Genomic DNA, 22827 nt, shown 5'->3' on the forward strand with positions numbered 1-22827 from the left:
TAGAGGTGTTTCATAGCTCTTGTGGTATTTTAGAAATGTAAATCATTTTTCCATTAAGAAAAAGTTAAAATCTTAACTTTCATAAATGCAACTACAAGGTAACCTGTAATTATGGGTTGGCATTATGGCAGTATTAATATTGTTCTTGCTGTAAATTACTTCATATTATACTTCTTTAAGTGTATCCTGGATATTGTATAGCAGCATGTATCATAGATAAGACATATTTAGGTTAATTATAGAGAGACTGTTCACAACAACAGCCATTTTACAGCATACAGTGTATGTAACAAGTAGCTGATTGACTGTCTGACTAGAATGTCCTTATTTTATTTATATTAAATCGTGTGTTGTGATTTCATGTTTTTATCACAATGTCCACCCTCACCTATAATAGATACAGAGAACTCAACCTAAGATAGAGGCAGAGTGTGCTGGAGCATCAGGAAACACTAAGCCTCCCTCTGGGTCCTGGGTTCCATCTACCAAACAGCCAGCATACTACAGAGGAACCGTGCCTTACACTGATGTGTGAGTTAACTGTTGTATTCATGCAAATATCTATATCAGGACCTAGAAAATGCCTTTCATGTCCCGTAAAAGCTCCCTCACAGTTTCCACCCTTTCTTACTTCAGTTCACACCATGCTGAATACTACATGCACGAGGCGAAAAGACTGAAACATCGAGCAGATGCTATGGTATGTCAGCAGTGCTAACACAGACACTGTGATAACAATACTACTGTTCAAAAGCTTGGGATCACTTGCCATTTTAATAATTTAGTTTTTTTCATGCACAATTTCAAAAATGTATACAACATGAGACTATTTAATATTTTAAGAATTTTGTAAACAAGAAGTGACAACACTAATTAATGTTAATATACTATAATAATTTATTTACACCAATTTTTATGATATTTTATTGCCACTATAACTAAAAATATGACTGTTTTTATTTTTACTTAGTCCTTCTATAATATCCTATGGCACCATTCATCATTCTGCGCACATCTAAAATTTCTTTATTTTTATTCACAGCTTCCTAGTTTCCTTTTAATAGTTTGAAACCAGTGAAGTTGCACTGGATGAGTCTTATTTTATACATTTATCTGCAACCAAATTGGTTTTAAATGATTGAAAACATGGATTCCAAACTTTTGAACGGTAGCATGAACTTTTTATTGCTGTTGGGGTACTTTTAAAGATTAAGACATGCCTACACTTCATTAAAGTCTTTTTTAGTAAATGCAGCGGTTTTATATAAAACCATGACAATTAAAAGATCCATCTGAATGCTTACATAGTTATTTGCAGTTCGGAAAAAATGTTTTTTAAGTTTAGTTAGTAAAGGAAATGGTTCTATATAGAACCACGGACACTTATAGAACCTTTTGCATGACTAAAGGGTTCTTTGCATCATGAAAGAGTTCAGATTATTGGAGAATGTGTTTTGTATGGTTCTAAATAGAACCTTATTGAAAAGGGCTCTATATAGCACCAAAAAGGGTTCTTCTATTTTTACAGGCTTTGACAGCTGTATAGAACCCTTTTCAAAAAAGTTCTGTACAGAAGCATCTACGGCACATTCTCCCCCAATCTGAAGAACCATTTAATGCTGCAAAGAACCCTTTAATCATGCAAAGGGTTCTTTGAGTGTTCATGGTTCCATATAGAATGATTTTCTTTACTAAAGAACTTATGTGTAATAAATGTGTGTTGTTACAAGTCATAGAATCTTTTTTGGTACTATATAGAACCCCTTTTGCTAAGAAGATAAGTAAGCAATCTAAAGAGAATGCTTTCCAATTAACCATGTGACACCACACTGTTTCTTTAAACAATGCATCTTCATTCCATTCAGAGCTTTTACCTGCGTATGCCCGTGCTTTCCCTGCTTGCTCTCAGGTGGATAAACTAGGGAAAGCTGTGAATTATGTGGATGCTGCTCTGTCCTTTATGGAGTGTGGCAAAGCCATGGAGGAAGGACCTCTGGAGGCCAAGTCCCCTTATGCCATGTATGCAGAAACTGTGGAGCTGATAAGGTGCTTATGTGTTCTTTCTCTTTCATTGTGCTCCTATATCCCCCATCTTTATCTTTTTTCCCTTTCTTCTGTTTATTTTAAAGCCGTTTCCCCCCAGCACACACACATATAGTACACGCTGTAGTGCAGGCACTAATTTCTTGCTGATATAGGCCTATTCTGTGTTTTTGACAGATACGCCATGAGGCTAAAGAGTCACACAGGTTCTGGAGCCAGGCAGGAGGACCAGCAGCTTGCTGTGCTTTGGTAAATATCACTCTGTAACCATCTGAGTGTACTTAGCAGAATATTCATTAGAAAACCTTTTTGAAACTAGTAGTTAGGGTTAATCAGTTGCACAACAGCACCATCTATCTGTGATATCTGCTCAGCCTTAGGATCCATTGATGTGCTGTCTTCCCTGGAAGCAACACCTTAACTTAATGAGCTACTCAGGGCATGCTTGTGAATAAATGAAGAACTGGTTACAAAACGTCTGCACTGTAGACATGATTAAAAGCAATGAATGTCTTTGTGTCTTTGCACTATAGTTTCCGTTGTCTTGCTCTTCTGTATTGGCAAATGTTCAGACTGAAAAAAGACAACGCTCTGAAATACTCCAAAGCCCTGCAGGACTACTTCAAGGTATGTCCTTACATCTGGAAACATTCAAAGCTAGAAGAAACATTCATGAAATGTAACACATAGAGCTGTCACAATTGCTTGATAAGAATTGATTACTAAATGTTTTAGGAAATCACTGATTAAAACGTATTTTCTCTAATAAAATTGGCAATGATTAGTCAATTTATATGCTGATAACTCATGTCACTGTTGGAGCAAAACCTTGTATTTTGAAAATGATAACTTTAAAAGAGAAGGAAAAACATTATTAACATGTAATGGAAGTTAATGTAACCAAAACATGTTTTCCATTTTTTTAAATTTTGGACCATTTTAATTGGTCTGTTCATCATAAAACAAGGTTTATGCACAACAGCGACAACATTTTACAGGACTGGTTTGGCAAACAATCTAATTTACATTTTTTTGCTTACCCCAGATTTAGTCAATCAGCTGAGACACATTTGGTGTCTAAATGTAGCTTCTTTAGTTTTAAACTGGAGGATTCTACTGTGCTACATGCTGTCTTTATTAAGGTCGCTAAGACTTGTCAATGTAGTTTAGGAAAATTATGACTTACTTTGAGCTATAAAAATAAATAAAACTTTACACTTTAGCTGAATGCTGTTTGCAGCCACTTTCAACATCAACCACTTTCAAGTGGTTGCCCATTGTGTCCATCTACACAGTGAAGATTTGTTCATTTTTATAGCTCACAGTAAGTCATACTGAAGACTTGGGTGTGGTTTGAGTGGGTTGAGAGAGGTTTTGAGGATATATTTTACAGAAAAGATTTGGGTGACACTTTATTTGTAGTGTTGTTTAACAACATTAGCCCCATAGCTCCATTGCTAAGCCAAAGAAATACAATTTGAACACCAAATATGCCTTGGCTAATAAACTGAATCAGGGTAAGTGGAAAATTGTGTAAATTAGATTGGCATTTCTTAAAGTTAATCACGGTGTGAAACAGAGCCTAATGGACACACCCATTTATATCAGTCTTCAGCATAGTCTCTAAGTGTCTGTATATTTTTAATGCAGTCGTTTTAGAGGCTTCCTTGTTTAGCCTTTTTCCGTAATATATTTTGGAATGTTTGAAATGCTACACATGATTTGTTACTGTTCAGTTAAGTCCATTTAATTGTTCGGCCTTTTTAAAATCTTAGCGACTCGATTAATCACAAAAATGATAAACAGTAATGACAGCCACACTTTATGAAAGTTGGTGAAGTGTCACTGAAGAGAGATATTTGTTTGAATTTGCTGCTCTACCAGTCATCACCTCAGTTGCGCAGAGTATGATTCAAAACACAGAAGCCCACTATTTTGTTTACATTTTACTTATATTTGCTTGAATGTTCTTGCAGAGTTCCCCAAAAGTGCCTCACACAGCGCCTTCCTGGAACAATACCACAAAGTAAAGCTTAATTATATTCAGACACTGAATAAGTGCTTGTATAAAAGATCAAGCTGATGCTAAATTCACTGTGTATGTGTGTGTTTCTCTAGGGGAAATGTACCTCCTACTTGCATATCCCCTGTTGGTTTCATAGGGTCCCACCTTGGCGGCTCTCCCACCTCCCTTTTTATTAATATTCCCAATCGCATCCACCAGATGGCAGCAAACCACCTCAATATCACCAACAGTGTGCTGTACAGTTATGAGTACTGGGAGTTGGCTGACTCCTTGGCCAGGGAAAACAAAGGTCAGTAAAACCGCAGTGTTCGGGGTCTCTCCAAAGGCCAGAGTACACTAACCCAGTGTTCTTCAACAAACATTAAACACACTGCGTTGGTGTGATGTTCTCCCCTCATTCACACTATTCTTCAGTGTTATCTGCAGTTCACATTGTTCTTCACTGTTCTCTGCTTTCACACTGTTCTAAAATGTTCTCTCACTTTCCCTGTTCTTTAATGTTCCTCTCTTTTCTCGTTTTTCCAGAATGTTCTTTCCATATGCACTATGTTGTTGAATGTTCTCTTCCTGTCACACTGTTATAAAATGTTCTCCCTATTCAGTATTCTGGAATGTTCTACCCCTGTCACAATGTTCTAGAATGTTCTTGCCACATGCACTCTGTTCTAAAATGTTCTCTTTCTTTCACACTGTTCTAGAGTGTTCTCTACCTTTCACACTGTTCTAAAATGCTCTTAACATTTAGATGTTCTAGAATGTTCTACCATGTACACGCTGTTCTAGATTGTTCTCCCCACGTGCTTTCTGTTCTAGAATGTTCTCCCCATTCCCACTGTTCTAGAGTGTTTTCTCCACATTCACAGCATTTCACAATGTCCTCTCCATTCCCAATGTTTTAGAGGGTTCTCCCTGCATTCACATTCACACTGTTTTAGTATGTCCCTTTCACTCTGGTTCGTTTGGCTTATCAGTTCTTATTCTGAAGTACTATAAAGCTGACTGCCAGCATTAGAATGCCATTGATTGTTGGCAGATGTTGGACTAGTCTATCATGGCCTTATGTGTTTGGTTCTTAGTTCTTTGACTCTTTTCTTGTGTGCCACCTTTGTTCACAGAATAGTAAATGCTTGAAAATAACATAACCTTAGTATTTTCATTATATTTGTACAACACCACTATACAATGATGCGCTTAGTATGCTCAAAAATGTTAAATTTCAACTGAACAATGTACATCTCTCTCTCTCTATCTGTCTCTCTCTCGCTCTCTTTCTAACTAGAGTTCTTTAACTACTTGAACACACTGACTGGACCATTGACTCTACACAGCAGTATGGCCCATATAGTCCAGTACACCAGACAGGGACTGCAGTGGATACGGATCAGTGCCAATTTGTCTTAAGTTTCACGCTCAGCCACTGCCTTGACATGGTGTTTCAGGATTCTACTGTACTACATGCTGTAACCTGGACATTGCCCTACAATCAGATTTACCAGCCAACGGGAACTCAAAAGTCATTCAGTTTTCTATGCATCTGGTTTTAGCATTTACGCTGTCCTCCACCTGGACAAAAGTCACATGTGCACAGTATGATAGAATAGTGTTTCATACCTCCGGGTCTAGAGGCCCACAAGCAATGCACAGCTTCATGTTGTATCTGCTCTGATTCAGCTCAAGAAGGACTTTCTGAATCAGACTCGGATGCAGAGAAAACATAAAACTGTAGAGCAGGTGGACTAAAGGAATGGAGCTAGGAAACACTATGCCAGAAGACTTCAGAGGCTATAGTGGATTTGGTAAAAGAGCTGCTGTTCTTGCTAACCTTTCCTTGTCACACTTAAGAGGCATTAGGGAACCTTTTCATGTGTACAAGCTCTTTCACATAATCCATAGTTCAACCCATTCAACCCATAGTTAAAGCAGAAGGCTGTGGAGACTTGTTCTCTGTATTTAAGCAGTAAGACAGTAAGGATGTCTATAATGATTTCACACTGTTTTACTTCTGTACACAAGTTATTTTGCCAAACGTGCCACATTTGTTTTATAAAAGATGATTCATTCTTCCTTTTTTATACTTCATATCATTCACATACCATAGTGAAGTGTTTTATTCCAGTAGCTCGCCAACAAATGACACAAATGTGATCAGGACACTCTTTTAAGTTTTCATATTTTTGTAACTTTTTATCAGTGCATTTATAATGTCTTTTAAATGCACTGTAAATGTGGTCAATGTGTGTTTGTAACACTGATTTTTTATAAAGGTTTTTGTGCAACCATGTGTGGTCTGTCATTTTATTGTGCATGCAGTGGTGGTGCTCTTTATGTAGTCAGCAAACTGCACTGTGTGAAATCTGTGCAAGACTTCTTATGAAAGTGTGGACTCTTAACAGATTTATATAATAATGGTTAGAGTAACGCTATAGATCTAAAGGCAACTCCACTCAGTATGTGTCATTTCACATTGAAATTGACATCGGTAACAATGTTTCCTTCACTATCCTTAAATTAAAAATACCCATTTAGTTCATGTTGACCAGCTGACTCCATTTGTGTATAGTCCATGGCACTGATATAAAAATTAATAAAAAATGTAATGCACTGCCAGCTGTAAACAAAAATCTCTGCAGTTTTTTATAGTAGCCCTAAATGAATTGTTCAAAAGACAAGGCTTTAAAAGGTTCTTCCGGGAGGATGGAATCCTACAATCCTATTATTTACAGAAATGTAATCCAATTCATGAGAAGAAATCCAGTAGGATTATTGAAAAACTGGACCAAATATAGACAACTAACTACCTGCACTGTTGTGTGTAACCTACACAACAATGAGTGGACATGACAAAAATACACAACGAATTGGGGGTAAGGTTAAAAAAACAATAGTAAGCTGCGTTTGTGGATTTCCAAACATCTATTTCATTCACGAGTTTGTGCTTTGTTGTCCGACTAATCTTGGCGGGCGAGCGTGGGTGAACTGGGGTCGTCCCTGTGTAACCTTTGATTTCTGTGTAGAGGCGCTAACACGTTTCTCCTCCCACCGTGACCCGCCCAGCGCTCCCTCCACCTTAACCAGAACAGCCCGCTGCAGCTCCGGACCAGTTTTTCTTGCGCCAGGCCTTTCGTGCAATGCTTGAAATTATCCTGAGTTAGAAAACTAAAGTTTGCGCCTTGTACACGTACAGATGGCTTCGGGTGCCGAGAGAGCGGAGCCCGGTGACAGCGAGCAAGATGAAGAAGAGGACGTGTACGAAGTGGAGAAGATCATTGACATGCGAGTGGAAGATGTGAGTGTGGTGGAGGGGGTTGCTAGTCGGCTATCTGTATCAGACAAGCTGGGATGCCATCTTGTTAGCAAAGCTAATGTTAGCCACGTAGCCGTTTCGAAATCAAAAGTGGATGAACTGTCCGCACGTGCGTTCGCCGAGCAAGCTGTTAAAATGGCGAGAAAAGGCTCGCGAGCCCGCTTTCTCCCATGCACAGCACTCCTAACGCGTGCTAAAAGGGTAACAAGTTAGCTTAGCTAGCTAGGTTAACTTTCCTCTCGTTAGCCGCTGGCTAGCTGCTAGCTGGGTCACGTCTCTGCTGGGTTAGCGAACAAGCTAAGCTAGCGCTGTTACTACGGAGCCAGCTGTGTCGCTGTTGCTGGACGTAGGTTACGTAGTTTAAAACATGCAGTGTACTCCGTTTTTTTATTTATAGACACTATTGGAAAAATAGTTGTTTTATCTGAGCTAACTGGGAGGAACTATCCTGAACTAACTGGGGGGAAACTATCCAGGCGCCTCCAGCTTTCACTGAACTGTTGACATTAGAAATCAGGCCGCAGTCAAGCAGTCTCCACTCCGACCGGCGCCTCAGTCACTTACTGGCGAAGTTGTCAGGAAAAGTTTTAGGATTTCGATTAATAATTGGCTGTTATTCTGAGGTTAACCTTTGCAGTATCCGTCGTAGGTGCTCCCTGCCGCCTGATCATAAGCCGCCCACCTTCCCTTACTCAGATTTGTTTTCAGTCCTCGTGTGTTTGAGATGTGCGATGACAAACACGCAGAACAGCCTTAGCTGCTGTATCACTGATGAGAAAGGAGCGCTGATCGGAGCACACAGGGATAAACCAGCAGCAGGTGGGATTCATTCAGAGACCACTCGGACTCATGCATCAGAGATCAGCGCGAAACATTTCCAAGTGGACGAGTAAACTTTTTTCTTAAGCGCTGCTTAGCAGTGAATCAGCATTTTAGCTTAAGAAAAGCCACAATTGCACTTAAACAGGGAGGTCTGTTTGTGTAAGAGGGAGCTGTTTCACTGAGCTTTGCAATAGTGGAAACCGTTTCAGAAGCTCGTGGTGTAGCCTGTCGTTGTTTTGAGTAGGCGTGTTGTGATCCGGCTCCTGTCAGAATCTCTTTCTGCTGTGGAGCTTTATGAACTGTGTCTGGCTTCATGCAGGCGCCCCTGGGAGGTGAATAGAGGGCTATTACATTACAGCTTGATGACATCATCGTGCAGACCTGAAGTGCTCTGTTTACTACAGCGGTGCTAAAATGCAGACAGATTGCTGTGGGTCTGCGTGCTCCTTTGAATCCAGCCTTGTTCTTGCACAGGTGCATTCAGTCTGCGCTGTTAACAGTTTGATAATGTATAGCTGCCTTTTGTATTGCTGTCGGATTATTATAGTCTGTCTCTGTTACTGTCTAGTAACAGAGTGCAGGCTTGGTGTCGTAAAGTCATGTGCATTAGGAGCTGCTGCTGAGCATGTCATGAGTGTTGTAGGAGGTCCACTGTTTTAGCCTGTGCCTATCTGGAGGATCGCCATGCACAGGTGCTGTATCAAAGAGGTTTACTATAAAGGAGTAAGAGATATGAAGAGGAACAGGGAAAAGGAAGAGGAGTGGCAGACAGCTAGAGGAAAGAGCGTAAAATGTGGTCAGAGTAGATCAAATGCTTGAGTGAGTAAATGACAGTGCAAGCAAGAGGCAAGAGGAGTGTAAATGAGGAAGAAGCTCTTTGCTGGAGATAAAAGCGTTACCTCTCTTATCATGTGTGGGCTCCAGCTCCACCGATTCCTGCCGCAGTAGCATTTGTGCTTTAGAGCTGTGTGCTGTGAGAGATAAGGTACAGTGACAGTAAAACCCAATAGTCTATCTACAGCAGTGCTGCTAGTCAGTGAACTGTCTTTTTAACAACTGTCCATTCTCATGCATTGACTGTGAGTTTGTGTCTAGGCATGCATGACTGTGCATGTCTGCATGTGTGTGTTTGGCTACTTTTGCTATTATGTAATTTTGGACTTCTGGAGGATTACAATACATTTTTTTAAGGTAACTGACAGAACATCTCACATTACTCATTTGTGGTCATTTTGTCATTTTGTTGTGGACTTCTTTCTTTTTTCCTTCAGTAATTTGAGACATCCATGTGGCCAGGGTTCACATGTTGAATTTTCACACATACATAAATATCCACCACTTAACAATAAAATAATAACTTCTTTTTACAATCCCACACGAGATCAAGGGCCTGTTTTGTAGGATATGAACCCCCCACAACATGTATTTAATGAACGTGTTTCTGTAATTCTTCCAAAAAAAAAAAAATCTTAATTTTGGCCACACTTATTGTTGGCTTAGTGGCCCAAGAGGCCAGTGCAAATGTTTGTCTGTCTACACTGATTACATCTGACTTACACATGTCTTTTAGGCATAGACATCTCACCACCGAGCCCATGTCAAGGTATACTTATACTGGGGCTGCAAGATTAATCGTTTTAGAATTGAAATCACAAATTTAAAGGGCTGCAATTCTTATAGCTTACAGTATCAACACCGTTATTAACAATTTTTAAGGGAGGAAATTTAACTTGACACCGAGTTTGTGAACTGCCAGTAAATGAGTTAGACCATTCACAATCATCCAAACACACATGTGCTGTGTACATGCCAACACAACCACAACTAACTGGCAGTCTGGCACGCTGTGTTCACCATTCAAGCCTCAGGCTGGAGAAAATGGATATGCTGGTTTTCAGGACCAAAAACAGTTTAATTTCTAGAAAGTAATCGCAGTTTAAGTCACAGTCACAACATTGGTCAGAAAAATCACAATTCAACATTTGTCAAATAGTTTAACCCTAACTTCTACCATATATGACACAATGCTACCAAAGACCCTTAATTTGATTAGAAGAGATTTTATATTGGTATACTTGAATCGTCTTATTCGGTGGGTAGTGAAATTTCAGGTGCCGTAACATGGCCTTAATCGCTGACACAGATTAAGAGTACGCATGGACTCTTCTGTGTGAGTTACAGTGATAGTGCTGGTTTAGCAAAGCCTTCAGGAAGGCCTGTCATGATAGAAAATCAGTAGGTATCCCATGTGACAGCCACCTTCCTATCAGAGTCTTCTCTTGCACTTGCGTGTGTGTGTCTGTGTGTTTCGAGTGATGAAACAGGAGACAGCCAGTATGGGCTGCGAGCCAGTTCAGTCACTCTGAGTGTGATAGACAGACTGTGTTTAGTACTTAACTTTGGCGCTCTCTGACAGAGTGATGTCTGCATACGCGCAACACAGCATGCGCACTGTTAGCAAGCATAGCACTGATCTGTAAGCTTATATTGGTTTCAGCTGACGGCAGATGCTGGGGCCTACCTTTGATATTCAAGGAGAAGATTATGAAGGGTATTATTAAAGCAAAGATTGAATCACCATTTTGAACATGGGCTGGAGTGATAAGCAGAAAGAGGAAACAGCAGAGTGATGGACAGGGAAGAAGTCCCACCCGCTCTGATCTAGATGAATGCAGATCATTGTGTTCAGAGTCTGTGATTATTTAAGTGCTGCCAAGAAACACAGGCAGACAGGCAGTTCCATTTGTTACTGTTACTTAGCAACATGGTGAATAATGAGCATCCGTGAAATTCACCTGTGCCTCTCAAAAACTGTCCACTGAGTATTAATTCTACTAATGAATGGTGCCAATCAAAAGTGCAACACTGAAGTACCCTTTGATAACATTTTCACATCAAGAGCGCTGAAGTCAGGTTCATTCTGGCAGTCTCTTTTGCAGCTGCTGTGTCCTGTGCCACACATGCTATTTGTTTGCTGGAAAGAAATGTAAGCATGTCAGTGAACTGACCTTGTCTTTTGGTCCCTTTAGGGAGAAGTGCTGTACCGTGTGCGGTGGAAGAACTACTCATCGGATGATGACACTTGGGAGCCCAAGGCCCACCTTGAGGACTGTAGTGAGGTGCTGCTGGCCTATGAGAGGGCCCTGGCTGAAAGAAAACCTAAGAAAGACTCCGGCATGGTGAGACAGCCCCAGCAGATTGAGTTCAGTCAGCAAAATGCCCATCATGAGATTAATCTGTATCTTAAGAGTAACAGAGAAAAACCATGAGTGACTTTTACATCATGTAATGATGATGATGATGATGATAATAATAATAATAAGAATAAGAATAATAATAATAAAATCACAGCTCAGGTGATGAACTGACATGAACTATAATAGTTTAGGATAGAGGAAGATTGAATGCAAGACAGAATAGAAGTGTTTTAAGGTTGGATTTGATTGAGGACAGAGAATTTGACTGCTGAATATAGAAGGGAGAGAGTTCCAGAGGTGCGGAGCTACTCTGGAAAATGCATGATCACAAAAGCTATGGAGGTTAGAGGAGGGAATGGTGAGCAGACCAGTAGTAGAAGAACAAAGAATGGGCATAGGCTTGTAGGATTGGAGAAGGTCAGAGAGATAGGAAGGAGCAAGATTGTTGAGAGGTTTGTAAGTGAGGAGAAGGATCTTAAACTGAATACGGTAATTTATGGGAAGCCAGTGGAGGTTTGGAGAATATGTATAATGTGGTGATGTGAGTGGGTGTAAGTCAGGAGACGAGCAGCAGAATTTTGAACCATTTGAAGTTTATGAAGTGATGAGCTGATGCCTGCAGGAAGAGAATTGCAATAATCTAAAAGGCTAGAAATGAAAGCATGAATAAGAGTTTCAGCAGCTGACTGGGAGAGAGATGGTCGGATTTTAGCTGTATTGCGCAAGTGAAAGAAGGAGGTTTTAACAAGGGAGCTGACATGAGTCGAGTTTAAGTGAAGAGTCAAGGATGACCCCTAGATTACGGACCACAGGAGCGAGAAAATCAACTGAAAGAGTGAGGGGGCCGGTTTTATTGAGAGCAGATTTAGAACCAATGAGAAAGTCTTGCCAAGAGGGAGCATGTAAATAATGAATATAAAGGTCCAAGTACAGACCCTTGCGGGACCCCTTGAGTGACAGTGGAAGTGGAGGAATGATTCCCAGAGAGAGTAACAAATTGTTTACGATCTGTTAGATAGGAAATGGACCAGTCGAGAGCAGAGCCTACAACCCAGCTCACTCAGTCTAGAGAGGAGGACGGAATGGTTAACTGTCAAAGGCAGTGCTTAAATCGAGTAGCACGAGAATGCTAATGGCACCAGCATCAGCTGTCACCAGCAGATCATTGACAACGTTAGCCAGAGCTGTTTCAGTGCAATGATATTGCTTTAAACTAGACTGGAAGGGATCTAGAAGATTACTTGTTTCCAAATAAGCTTTGAGATGGGTTGCATCAACATGCTCAAGAACTTTCGATAAGAATGGAAGATTTGAGATGGGAAGAAAGTTATTAAAGCTAGATTGATCAAGGCCAGGTTTTTAAGGACTGGAGTAACTGCGGTAATTTTGTACATCGATGGAACATGGCCAGAAGATAATGACCAGTTAATGATGGAAAGTAGTTTGATAACAAGATATTTGTAGGAAACCGGAGATGAAAACTTAGGTTCAGTAATGCTTAATTTGTTGTTGATTATTGCCAAGCCAACCCCACAACCAGAAGGGCGAGTCTTACAAACATAATTAAAATTGACTGGAGTACCTTGGTTAATTGCATAGTAGTCACCAGCTTGCTGCTATGTTTCGGTTAAGAAAAGCAAATCAGTAGGCAATACTAGTTCTTGAAACAGAGAAGATTTGTTAGAAAGAGAGCGAACATGAAGGAGCAGGAGCAAGAAAGCGCAGGTTACTGAGGTTAGAGGAGTGGATAAAAGGGTGAACTGAAACGCGAGAGCAAGTCCAAAAAGAACAAATGTTGGTACCTTCAGAGTAAATATAACGTCGACAGGGAATACCAGCTCTACTGGCCACTATTGCACTAATTTTGGGAAGTCGATAGGAGTGACTATATTTATGCAGTTCTGTTGCGGTGTAAGACGGATTGTGTGACTAAAACGGGGGTTCCATAGATGGGTAGGGACAAACTAAACCAGGGAACACTGGAGTAGCTAGCAGCAATATCAGGGCATTTAATAGATGCATTGGCAGACCATAGGACAATACACAAAGGCAAGAGAGAGGTCGCATTATTATACTGTGTTGCTCTGTGAAACAGATCACAGCGAAGGCCAGATTCAGTCAGGACTAGCGTCCAGGCATATCCGAGTTGGTTCAGGATAGCCAGGGATGCTAACAGCCAGTCGGCTGGGGTGATAGTAGCTAGGCACTGCAGACCATGTGACCAGTGTGTGGTTAATAGCAGTTGTTTTTAATTCCCAGAAGCTGCCTATGAAGAGTGACCTGTTCGATGCAAACTCTGAGAGTGACAGTGACAAAGACAGGTCAAAAGAGTCACCTATTAAGAAGAAGAAAAAGAAGAGGAAGCACGCTGAGGAATCAGAAGATGAAAAGTCAGTAAAAGAAAAGAAGAAAAAGAAGAAGGACAAGAAATGGAAGGAGGACAAACCACTGCCTGCTCCTGAGTCAGAAGAAGAGGAAGATCGTGTTTCTACACCACCACCTCCCAAAAAAGAGAAGACCCCAGATGCAAAAAAGAGAGCCATTGAAAGCGATGATGATGACGATGACGATGATGGTCCAGCTTTAGCCAAGAAACACAAGAAGGATGGCAAAGCTAAAGATGGAGGAAAACAAAAAAAGGAAAGTGTTGAAGAGCGAAAGAAAAAAAAGGCTAAGTCAAAAAAGGAGATCGAGTCCTCGGAGGACGAGACAGACAAGAGCGACGTACCATCAGAGTCACACACTGACGACACAACAGCTACAGACAACCTCAACAGCACTGCAGCAAAACTGACAACCCCGAAATCAACAGAGAAGTCTTCTGGTGGTGATAATTCCAAGGCAAAACAGAAGAATAAAAAATCTGAACTGAAGTTGCAAGGTATCAAAGATCTTATTCAGGACAAAAAGCCCAAAAAGACAGACAGCCCAGTTCCCCTACTCAAAGAGAGCGGCCTAAACAAGCTGAAGAGTCTGACTAGCAGTAAGAGCAGCAGTAAGTCATCTCGTAGTGAGGATGACCCTGACTCTGGTGATACGGGAGCCTCGGCAAAACCAAAAACTAAGGGCAAAGGCCAGGAATCAAATTGTCCTCCTCAGAAGGATTCTGTGTCTTCATCTTCTTCGTCCACTTTAGCTTTAGCTCCTTCCAACAAGTCCAGAGAGGAGGAGCCAAAGGATGAAGCTGGGGAGAAAGGGGGGAACCCCAACAATCTCTTTGAAAAGTTCTTGCTGACATGTGAAGCCAAGGACCGTGTACCCAGGAAGCAGGCTGTTCACACAACACCAAAGGTACAAGTCACCACATCTGTACTCAAGCAGTGAGCGCACTGCTCCCCCTACCAAACAGACTTTATGGTGTTAAAATTACAACGTCTGGAAAGAATAAAATGTGAAATAAACAAAATGTCTTAGTTGTTTTAAGAAGGCAGAATGATGTGAGTGTGTAATGTCATTATTTTCCTAGAATAACACTGTAGTATCGCAGTATATCGGATGCTACTGCACTAGCTGTGGTTTTTATTTTTTTGGCAATGTCTGTAGTATAAAAAAACACAATGTAATAAAATGGAACATGGAATAGCAGCAATTATTCATACTAATGCACATGTGAAATAAGTACATCTACATTGCCATGTGCATAAATTATTGATATTATTGTTATTTTGTATTTCTGTTCTTATTGGTTATTATAAATGATACTGATTTGGCTGGTTAAACACAAGTCAAGCATTTTTTTCAGGTTGTTAATTTACACACAATCCTACCAGACTCAAGTTTGATCATACAGATCTGTCAAAGATTAAATTGATGAATCACAACATTGTCAGTGAAATATGGGAGTGCCCATTTTTCAATCAGATTTTTCAATCAGATTTGATTGAAAATGTGTTGATTTTGTGTCCTGTTTCAGAATTCAGGCAAGACTGATAAAAAGATGAAGCTGACAAAGGAGTCTCCAGTACAGAAGACTGAGTTGGACAAGTCAGAAAAGGCAAAGGAGGGTGAGGAATCTTTTTGTGTGTGTGTTTTAGTGATTTATCCAGTTGTAGTTTTGTTTGAGCTCCTAACCGATTTCTTCCCTTTTTATTTATATAATTGTTTTGCCTGTTAGTTTGACAGTGTTAATGTTTCTCCAATTTCTGTTCATTTCCAGGCCCAAGAGCTAGTCAGAGTCCTGTTTCTTTCGAGGCAGAGGAGAAACAGGAAAAAGCCACACCAGAGTCGGAGAGGAGTGACAGGTCAGATGAGCCTCCCACCAAGACAAAGGAGGAGATACAGCGTGAACAGAAAGAAGAGGAGCAACGAAGAAGGAAAGAGAGGATTGAGGAGGAGGAGAGAAAGAGGAAGGAGAGGATTGAGGAAGCCCAGAGAGAAAGAAAAGCGAGGATGGAGGAGGTGCAGAGAGAGAGGCAGAGATTGGCAGAGGAGGCACAGAGAGAGAGACAGAGATTGTCAGAGGAGGCACGGTTAGATCGTCTGGACCGGAGGTCTGTGGTGGAGGCTATGGCATCACCTGAGTCTACAGAGGACTCGAGGTGGAAGGAGAGGAGAAGGAGAAGGCGAGAGGACAGTGAGTCACGCCTCCTCATTGCCTGTGATGACAATCAGGACTCTCAGGACCCCCTGGAACGCTCTGATAAAACTCCTGGTTTGTATTGCCTTCAACAGAGATGCTTGTCACATTTTCTTTTTGCTTTTTTTGTTACATTTTTTTTAATTTATTATAATGCAGTTGCTGTGTAGACATACATTACTTTTCTGTACAGCCATTTTAAACTGGGTTTTTGTGTGGATGGAATCTGGTCAGATGATGCTTTAAAATACGAGCACAGTGTAAGCCTCAAATCAAACTGCCTCAAAATGCCAGTGCATTTTCTATCAGTTTCATTAGTTACTCACATAATTTCAATAAATTCACCAGCTGACCTAATGTATTTTCACATACTCATTTCTTGTCTTGATGGGATAACATTGTTTTCAGATGTTTTCATTAACCATGCTTTACGGTGTAATGATCAAACAAATGTGAAATAGTAGAGTCAGCACACAAAAAGAGGTCGCTGCAGCCATACTTAAACGCTGTGGTTGTATGTCTAGCAGACAGGGGGCCGCCTTCTCTCAACCTTGGGGTGGAACTGAAGCTGGACTGGATGACGCTGGAGGACTTCCAAAAACACTTGAATGGAGAGGATGAGAATCTTTCTCCACTAGCCTTAACTCCTGGTGAGGGTTTTTTTTTATTTATATATTTATTTATTTATTTTTACACTAACCCTCTCACATTAATAATAACAAAAACTTTCACAAATGTTCACAAACACAGGTGAACTACGGGAAGCTGTAAAAAATGGGAATTACATGGCTGTGAAACGTGCACTCAGTTCCAAAGAGGACTACAATCTGGATCAGGAGGTATGCGCCATCTCTGCCTGGTTTCTGTATTTCAGTATTGGGTGATAAGTGTTGCTTTTGTCAATTTAACCTCAATCAGTACCTGCTGAAACAGTACCAAAGCAGCCATTGTACTAGCTTTAAGTTTACTGCTTGTAATTGTTAGTATATGTTAATTCTTGTTGCTGTTCATAGTATAAAAAGTAGCCTGCAACTGTAATCATGCTGTTGATCCAAAAAACTTCAACACACTACGCTTGTGTGTTTCATCCACTTGCATTTTGCTTTCCATGCGTGCTTGTGTACATGGGAATGGTCTGCCCTCTGCAGGATTCCAGTGGTATGTCCCTCTCCATGCTGGCTGCTGCAAGCGGACAGGATGACATTCTCCGGCTGCTGATTAAGAAGGGAGTGAAGGTGAATGGAAGGCAGAAGAATGGTACCACGGCCCTTATGCACGCTGCTGAGAAGGTAATTAGCGTCACACTGATGAAGCAGTCCTTCAGACTCGCCTTACACAAGACATCCATTCATGTCATTCACTCAATGTTACGATAATATGGTTGTAAAAATATGGTCTGCATCAACCTTTTACTTTATTCTATCCAGAATTTCCTGACCACGGTGGCCATTCTCCTTGAGGCAGGATCGTGCCTAAATGCTCAAACAGTGGGTGGGGAGACAGCCCTTATGAAGGTGAGGAAAGGCAAATCTCAGTGTTTGTGTTTTAATTCCACTGTCTTTTATGGATTGGTCATTTTAATGCTCAATTGCCATGAATGCTGATTGCTTCTTCTGTGTTAGGCATGTAAAAGGGGAAATGCGGATGTAGTTCGCCTCCTGCTGGAATATGGAGCTGACTGCAACATCCTCTCTAAGCACAAGAACACAGCCTTGCACTTTGCCAAGCTCAGCAACAACCTCATGGTATATGACCTCATCAAAGACCATATCCAGACGTGAGTGCCCTTTAAAAGAGACTCTGACTCCACAGCATAAACCATTAGATTTAGATTTTATGCAAATATTGCTTGAAACTAGACAAATGTTTAAGCATTCATGATGTTTTCATTGTGGAAAACCTTGTGAACTTAATTGTCTGCAGGTTATCAACAGTGGCGGAGGAGACGATCAGAGCGTATTTTGAGTCACGGTTGGCTCTGCTGGAGCCGGTGTTTCCTCTGGCCTGCCATCGCCTGTGTGAGGGACCAGATTTTTCACTGGAATTCAATTACAAACCTCCACAACCCACACCTGGAGAAGGTAAGACACAAATCACTAACAGCTTAAAGAAATCACTATACTAAAACAAGTAAAGACAGGTGGTGGAACTATTCATCCATGCGTCAGTGCATTTGTTATCTCAAATAATGCCAAGTTATCAGGTGTAATATCGCTGTAATTCTAATATCGAAACAATAATTTGATATTCCCACTTATCAGTGAGAAGTATATCAGCTGCCAATATATTGTGCACCTCTGAGTGCTGGTGTTTTCTGTTTCATGTCCCAGGATCAGGTATCCTGCTCTTTATCTTCCATGCTAACTTTATGAGTGAGATCACAGCCAGACTCTGCGGGCCTTGTAGCGTCCATGCTGTCATCCTTAATGACAAGTTCCAGCTGCCCATCTTCCTTGTAAGACTCAGACCTTATTCTTTGAGCATATGATCACTAAAGGGTTTTTCCACTGCCACAGTATACTTAATTGTAATCACATGCATATGTATGTGTACTCAGTGGCTATTTGAGCAACAATGTTCTCATACTAGTCTGCGTACCTTTTGTCTATCTGGGCGACTAAAAGCTACATCCACTAGAGGGCAAGTCAAGTATAAAACATCCCGTGCTGGCACAAGTATATCTTCCATAATTACTTTCTCTCATGTAGCGCAACAAAGTTAACAATGAGAAGCATAACCACTGAGCAGACTGTGTTATTGTTTAACGCAGGAGTGTCCAAACTCATCTGCAAAGGGTGGATGTGGCTCCAGGTTTACATTGAAAAAAGACAGAGGCACACCTGATTGTACTTGTTGATTAATTTAGTCTTTGTCTTCAAACAATTGATCATGTGTGCTCTTGCACTGGTGGAAAGAAAATCCACAGCCACAACGGCTTTTAGCTGATAAGATACACTGCAACTGGTTTTACGTGAGAAAACAGCAGAAAGTAGTCATGGTTTCTGTCTGCTGCTGACCTCACATCACAGTGCATTGCATTATGTTAGTTTCTGAAGACGCGCACAAACTACGCTTCAAATGAATGCAGGATAAGAGGCCATCTTTGTGCATGCATACATGTGGTTAGTCAAGTATACTGTGGCCATTACATTGCTCCCTTTTTTTGCTTCTGTGCTTGCTCTGATTAGCTCTATAGTAATAGTGAGCTGCTCCAAAATCTTCCATTCACCTGCCTGTGCTCTTCTCTTAACAGGATAGCCACTTTATTTATTCCTTCAGCCCTGTTCCAGGAGCCAACAAACTCTTTATTCGTCTGGCTGAGTCACCCACAGCTAAGGTGAGGGAGCTGTACTGGTGGGGAGATGCCGATCACATGTAACTTGGATGCACACGCTATAGAATAGATGTGGGGGGGTTACAGAATTAAGACCTCTGTGTGATGTGTGGACCAAAAATATCAACTAACCCCCCCAGAGTTTTTAGTTTAGTTTTTAGTTCAGATCTGTTTGATGGTGAAAGATGTAGTCTTGTAGATATAACAAGTGTGGTTCTTGTGTGTAAGCTACATTTGGAGTAAACTCAGCTACCACTACTTAGTTTGATAAATGAAGGTAAAAGAAATAAACATAATATAGGCCAGAGATCTTCAAATCCAGACCTTGAATCCTTTTTTTTTTTTTGGTCCTGGATTTTCTAATCACTGGTAGGTATGGCAGTAGAGTTACTTACACCAGCAGTTCAGTTAACTACCAGTGATTAGAAAAAAACAGGGCTGCAAACTTGATTCAAGTTCTGGGTTTGAAGACCTGACATTTTATAGAAATTACGAATCACAGTTACATAAAGAATTGTTTTATAATTGCACCCCAGATTAAATTATGAGGTTCCTAGAGATTCTAATCCCTACTGCAGATGCTTTGTGTTAATCAGAGACTGTGTCTTTCTGTATCTCCACAGGTTAAACTTCTCATCTGTGCATATAGAGTCCAGCAACAGTGATGCCCAGAGCTCCTGTACAGGTCAAAGTTCAGCGCAGAATCTCAGCCACTCTAAGAACTGAGAGAGTCATTTCTCAAACCTGTACTCTCTGTGTCACAAGGCATGCCAGGCAGAAGAGGCGGTTTATGTACAGTGTCTGCTCCGTTTTATTGCCTCGAAATGAAGGCCCAAAGACACTACACAGTCTTTCATAGCAAACTATGGAGAGTTTGGGTACATGTTCAGCAAAAGTGTCAGAAATGTTTTATTAGTTTGAAAAAAAATCTGTTTTTGTCCAAAACATTTTGGATAACTCCTGCAGATGTAGAAAAAAAAGGTGGGAGGAGTCAATATTGATTATTGATCTAAGGGTCATTTGTAAATGTTGTTTGTAAAGGTTTTTCTTCTTTTTAAATAGAATAATTTATCACTCCAGATTCACCTGTAGTTCTTCTTGTGTTATTGGCGCTTATCACCATGGACTTGCCTCATGTGCTGTATGTATGTGTGAGAGAGAAAGAGAGCAGGAGTGTGTGAGAAAGGATGAGAGAAATTAGTTTATGCCCCTCTGTTGATTTGTATTTGTGGGACCAGGATGTTACAGGACCTAAGCCCTTTTAACCATCACGGTTGATTCTTTAGTCCTGCCCATTGTTTTCGCCTTTTTTGAATCTTCTGCTATTTTACACTGAACTTCATAGATCTCTTGGGCAGTCTGTGTAGGTTTGTTTGTGTAGGATATTAATATACCTATGAATCCTGGATTTGTTCAACATTACGGGTGAAGTGTACGTGTGTTTGGGATATCTATTTTAAGGGCTAGTATCTGCTGAGAGGAGAGAGGAACCATGTCTAAAGATGCAATTTGTTTAGAAATGAACAACTTCATCCCCATTGAGATCATAATATCCATCGGTGTTGATTTATGAAGTGATATTCTTTTTCCTCCTTCATGCACATTTCTCAGTGCTGCCTTTTTTGTGTCATCTGTTTGAATGGCATGATTGGTCATGTTGGTGGCTGATCAGACAGAGAGGAGAGAATATAGTCTATCGGCTCAGGTAGTTTGGTTGTATAGATAACAGGTCATCACTTTTCCCCCCTCATTTCCTAGCTATCAGCTAAGATTATAGTCAGGTTTGTTACTCTACCAGAAATCCATCTGGAATCAGTATGCTGCTCAGCATATCCTTTTACCATTATCGCTTTAACTTCATTCCTGTTTTGTTTTTTTTTTTTGTTGTTTTTCCTTCACCTCTCTCGTTGTCTTTACAATATGGCCTGTGTGTGATAACGTGAAAGAGTGAGAGTATGCACGTAGCTTGGCTTCCTCTTCAAATAAACTGTACATATGTTTCCATAACACTTAAGTGATTTTGTTGCGTAATTTCTTAGGATGATAAAAAATCTGAACTGTCACAAGAAAATGTCTTCACTGATGTGTATTGATGGATTTCTTCTCACAGTTACTACTTGAATAGTGCAGATCTGCATCTTACTTTTATATTATTAAACTGAACATTATGCAAGACCTTTGTATACTGGACACTCAACAGTGAAAGAGGTGAGAGGAGTTGTGGATCTAGACTGGCTGGCACACCGCCAGACCAAAGGATTCAATACAGTAGGGGTTCTCTGTGTGATGTGGGTAGGATTTCTGTGGCCTCATCTCCCACTCTCTCTATAGAGGCAGGAATTAAGGCAGGAGCTATGAATATGATCCTGCTTCTCAAAAGAAATGTTTAAATTCTTAAGTATGACAATCATTTATAGTTTGGATAAAGTGTGTGAGGTGAGAGATCCCTAGATTGTACAAGCAATCCTGCGATGTTCATTACCTGTTTTTAATCTGATGTTACACATGTTAAGATGTTTGAGTTTGCATTAAAACTGAGTTTGGAAATGATGCTTATTTTAAAATGTGAGATTTTACTGTGGGTGCTCTTTGGAAGAATTTAATGCTGGTACCAACATGGCAAATGTGAGAGGGTATATTAGTAGATGTTTTATATCATCTTACACCAGAATTTGTTAATGTATTTCTATGATATATAAGTGACACACTTTGCAAACAAATCTTAACAGAGTCTAATGTAATTGCCATGTTGTGGTCAGGACATTTGGTGGGCTTTGACTAATATTTATAACATTTCTCTAAGTAAAAGTGCTAATCTAGGAAAAGGTAAGACTGGTTTCTCCATTGCAGTGGTTCTCAACTCCAGTTCTTGTTTACACCTGATACAGCCCATTAGGTAATTATCAAGCCTTTTGTGAGTTGAATTAAGTGTGTTGGGTATAGAATAGCTGAAACTGTGCTAAGAAGGGGCTCTGTAGGACTGCAGTTGAGATACAGCGCTCTACTGGTCACAGCTATCAGGGGTCTGGTGGTGTTATATTTGGACACAACCAAATATTATCTCACCTAAATTCGTCCATGAGCGATGAGACTAGCACATGCCTGATCTTATGGCTGTCAATGAAAAGAACAGAATGATGATAATATGCCTCTGAAGATGTGCAGCCCTCACAATATCACACACTACATTATACAATTTATTAATATTGTGCTATATTATTCCAAATAAAATATGGAATATGAAGCACAGATGTGGAATTATCATAATTTGGCTGGATCAGGCAAATTATGTGTCTTTGTATTGAGTTAGCTGTCCTGGACCTGTTGAAGTTGGCCCTGTTTATAGTCATATGCAAACATTTTAGCACCAAATTACAAGTATTGCTGAAAACATCCTCTACACAGAACACACTTCTGCACATTTTAATACACAGTTTATATTGTTGCTGAATGTAGCATATTGGTGGGAAAAAATAAAACATAAAACGTGGCTTGTGCAAAAGTTACGGCACATTTTATATATTT

The 22827-nt window shown here is 40.4% G+C and overlaps 2 protein-coding genes across 5 annotated transcripts in view; both read left to right on the top strand.

Annotated features, from left to right (window-relative positions):
• Window positions 1-6291, top strand: part of aff3 (AF4/FMR2 family, member 3) — a 31083-nt gene extending 24792 nt beyond the window's left edge. The window contains exons 11-18 of the mRNA XM_036556945.1: window positions 398-531; window positions 637-700; window positions 1910-2046; window positions 2221-2292; window positions 2577-2670; window positions 4020-4069; window positions 4162-4358; window positions 5349-6291. Coding sequence (XP_036412838.1) covers window positions 398-531; window positions 637-700; window positions 1910-2046; window positions 2221-2292; window positions 2577-2670; window positions 4020-4069; window positions 4162-4358; window positions 5349-5470 — 870 coding nt within the window. The 3' untranslated portion in view covers window positions 5471-6291. The remainder of the gene's footprint in view (window positions 1-397; window positions 532-636; window positions 701-1909; window positions 2047-2220; window positions 2293-2576; window positions 2671-4019; window positions 4070-4161; window positions 4359-5348) is intronic.
• An 830-nt stretch (window positions 6292-7121) lies between these two features.
• On the top strand, window positions 7122-21852 carry mphosph8 (M-phase phosphoprotein 8). Of its 4 annotated transcripts, none has more exons than XM_036557037.1 (14): window positions 7122-7355; window positions 11225-11374; window positions 13652-14683; window positions 15306-15396; window positions 15549-16043; window positions 16493-16618; window positions 16719-16807; window positions 17117-17257; window positions 17396-17482; window positions 17591-17745; window positions 17892-18049; window positions 18299-18423; window positions 19222-19305; window positions 19926-21852. In XM_036557037.1, exons 1-14 carry the CDS (start codon window positions 7254-7256, stop codon window positions 19965-19967), a joined length of 2877 nt encoding a protein of 958 aa, XP_036412930.1. In that variant the 5' UTR covers window positions 7122-7253; the 3' UTR covers window positions 19968-21852. The 4 variants fall into 4 exon arrangements, with proteins under 4 accessions (XP_036412930.1, XP_036413081.1, XP_036413005.1 ...); XM_036557188.1 differs by having other exon boundaries at window positions 16496-16618; XM_036557112.1 differs by having other exon boundaries at window positions 13655-14683.
• The last annotated feature ends 975 nt before the right edge of the window (window positions 21853-22827 follow it).

The sequence above is a fragment of the Colossoma macropomum genome, unplaced genomic scaffold (assembly GCF_904425465.1).
Source record: "Colossoma macropomum unplaced genomic scaffold, Colossoma_macropomum, whole genome shotgun sequence".
Taxonomy (NCBI): domain Eukaryota; kingdom Metazoa; phylum Chordata; class Actinopteri; order Characiformes; family Serrasalmidae; genus Colossoma; species Colossoma macropomum.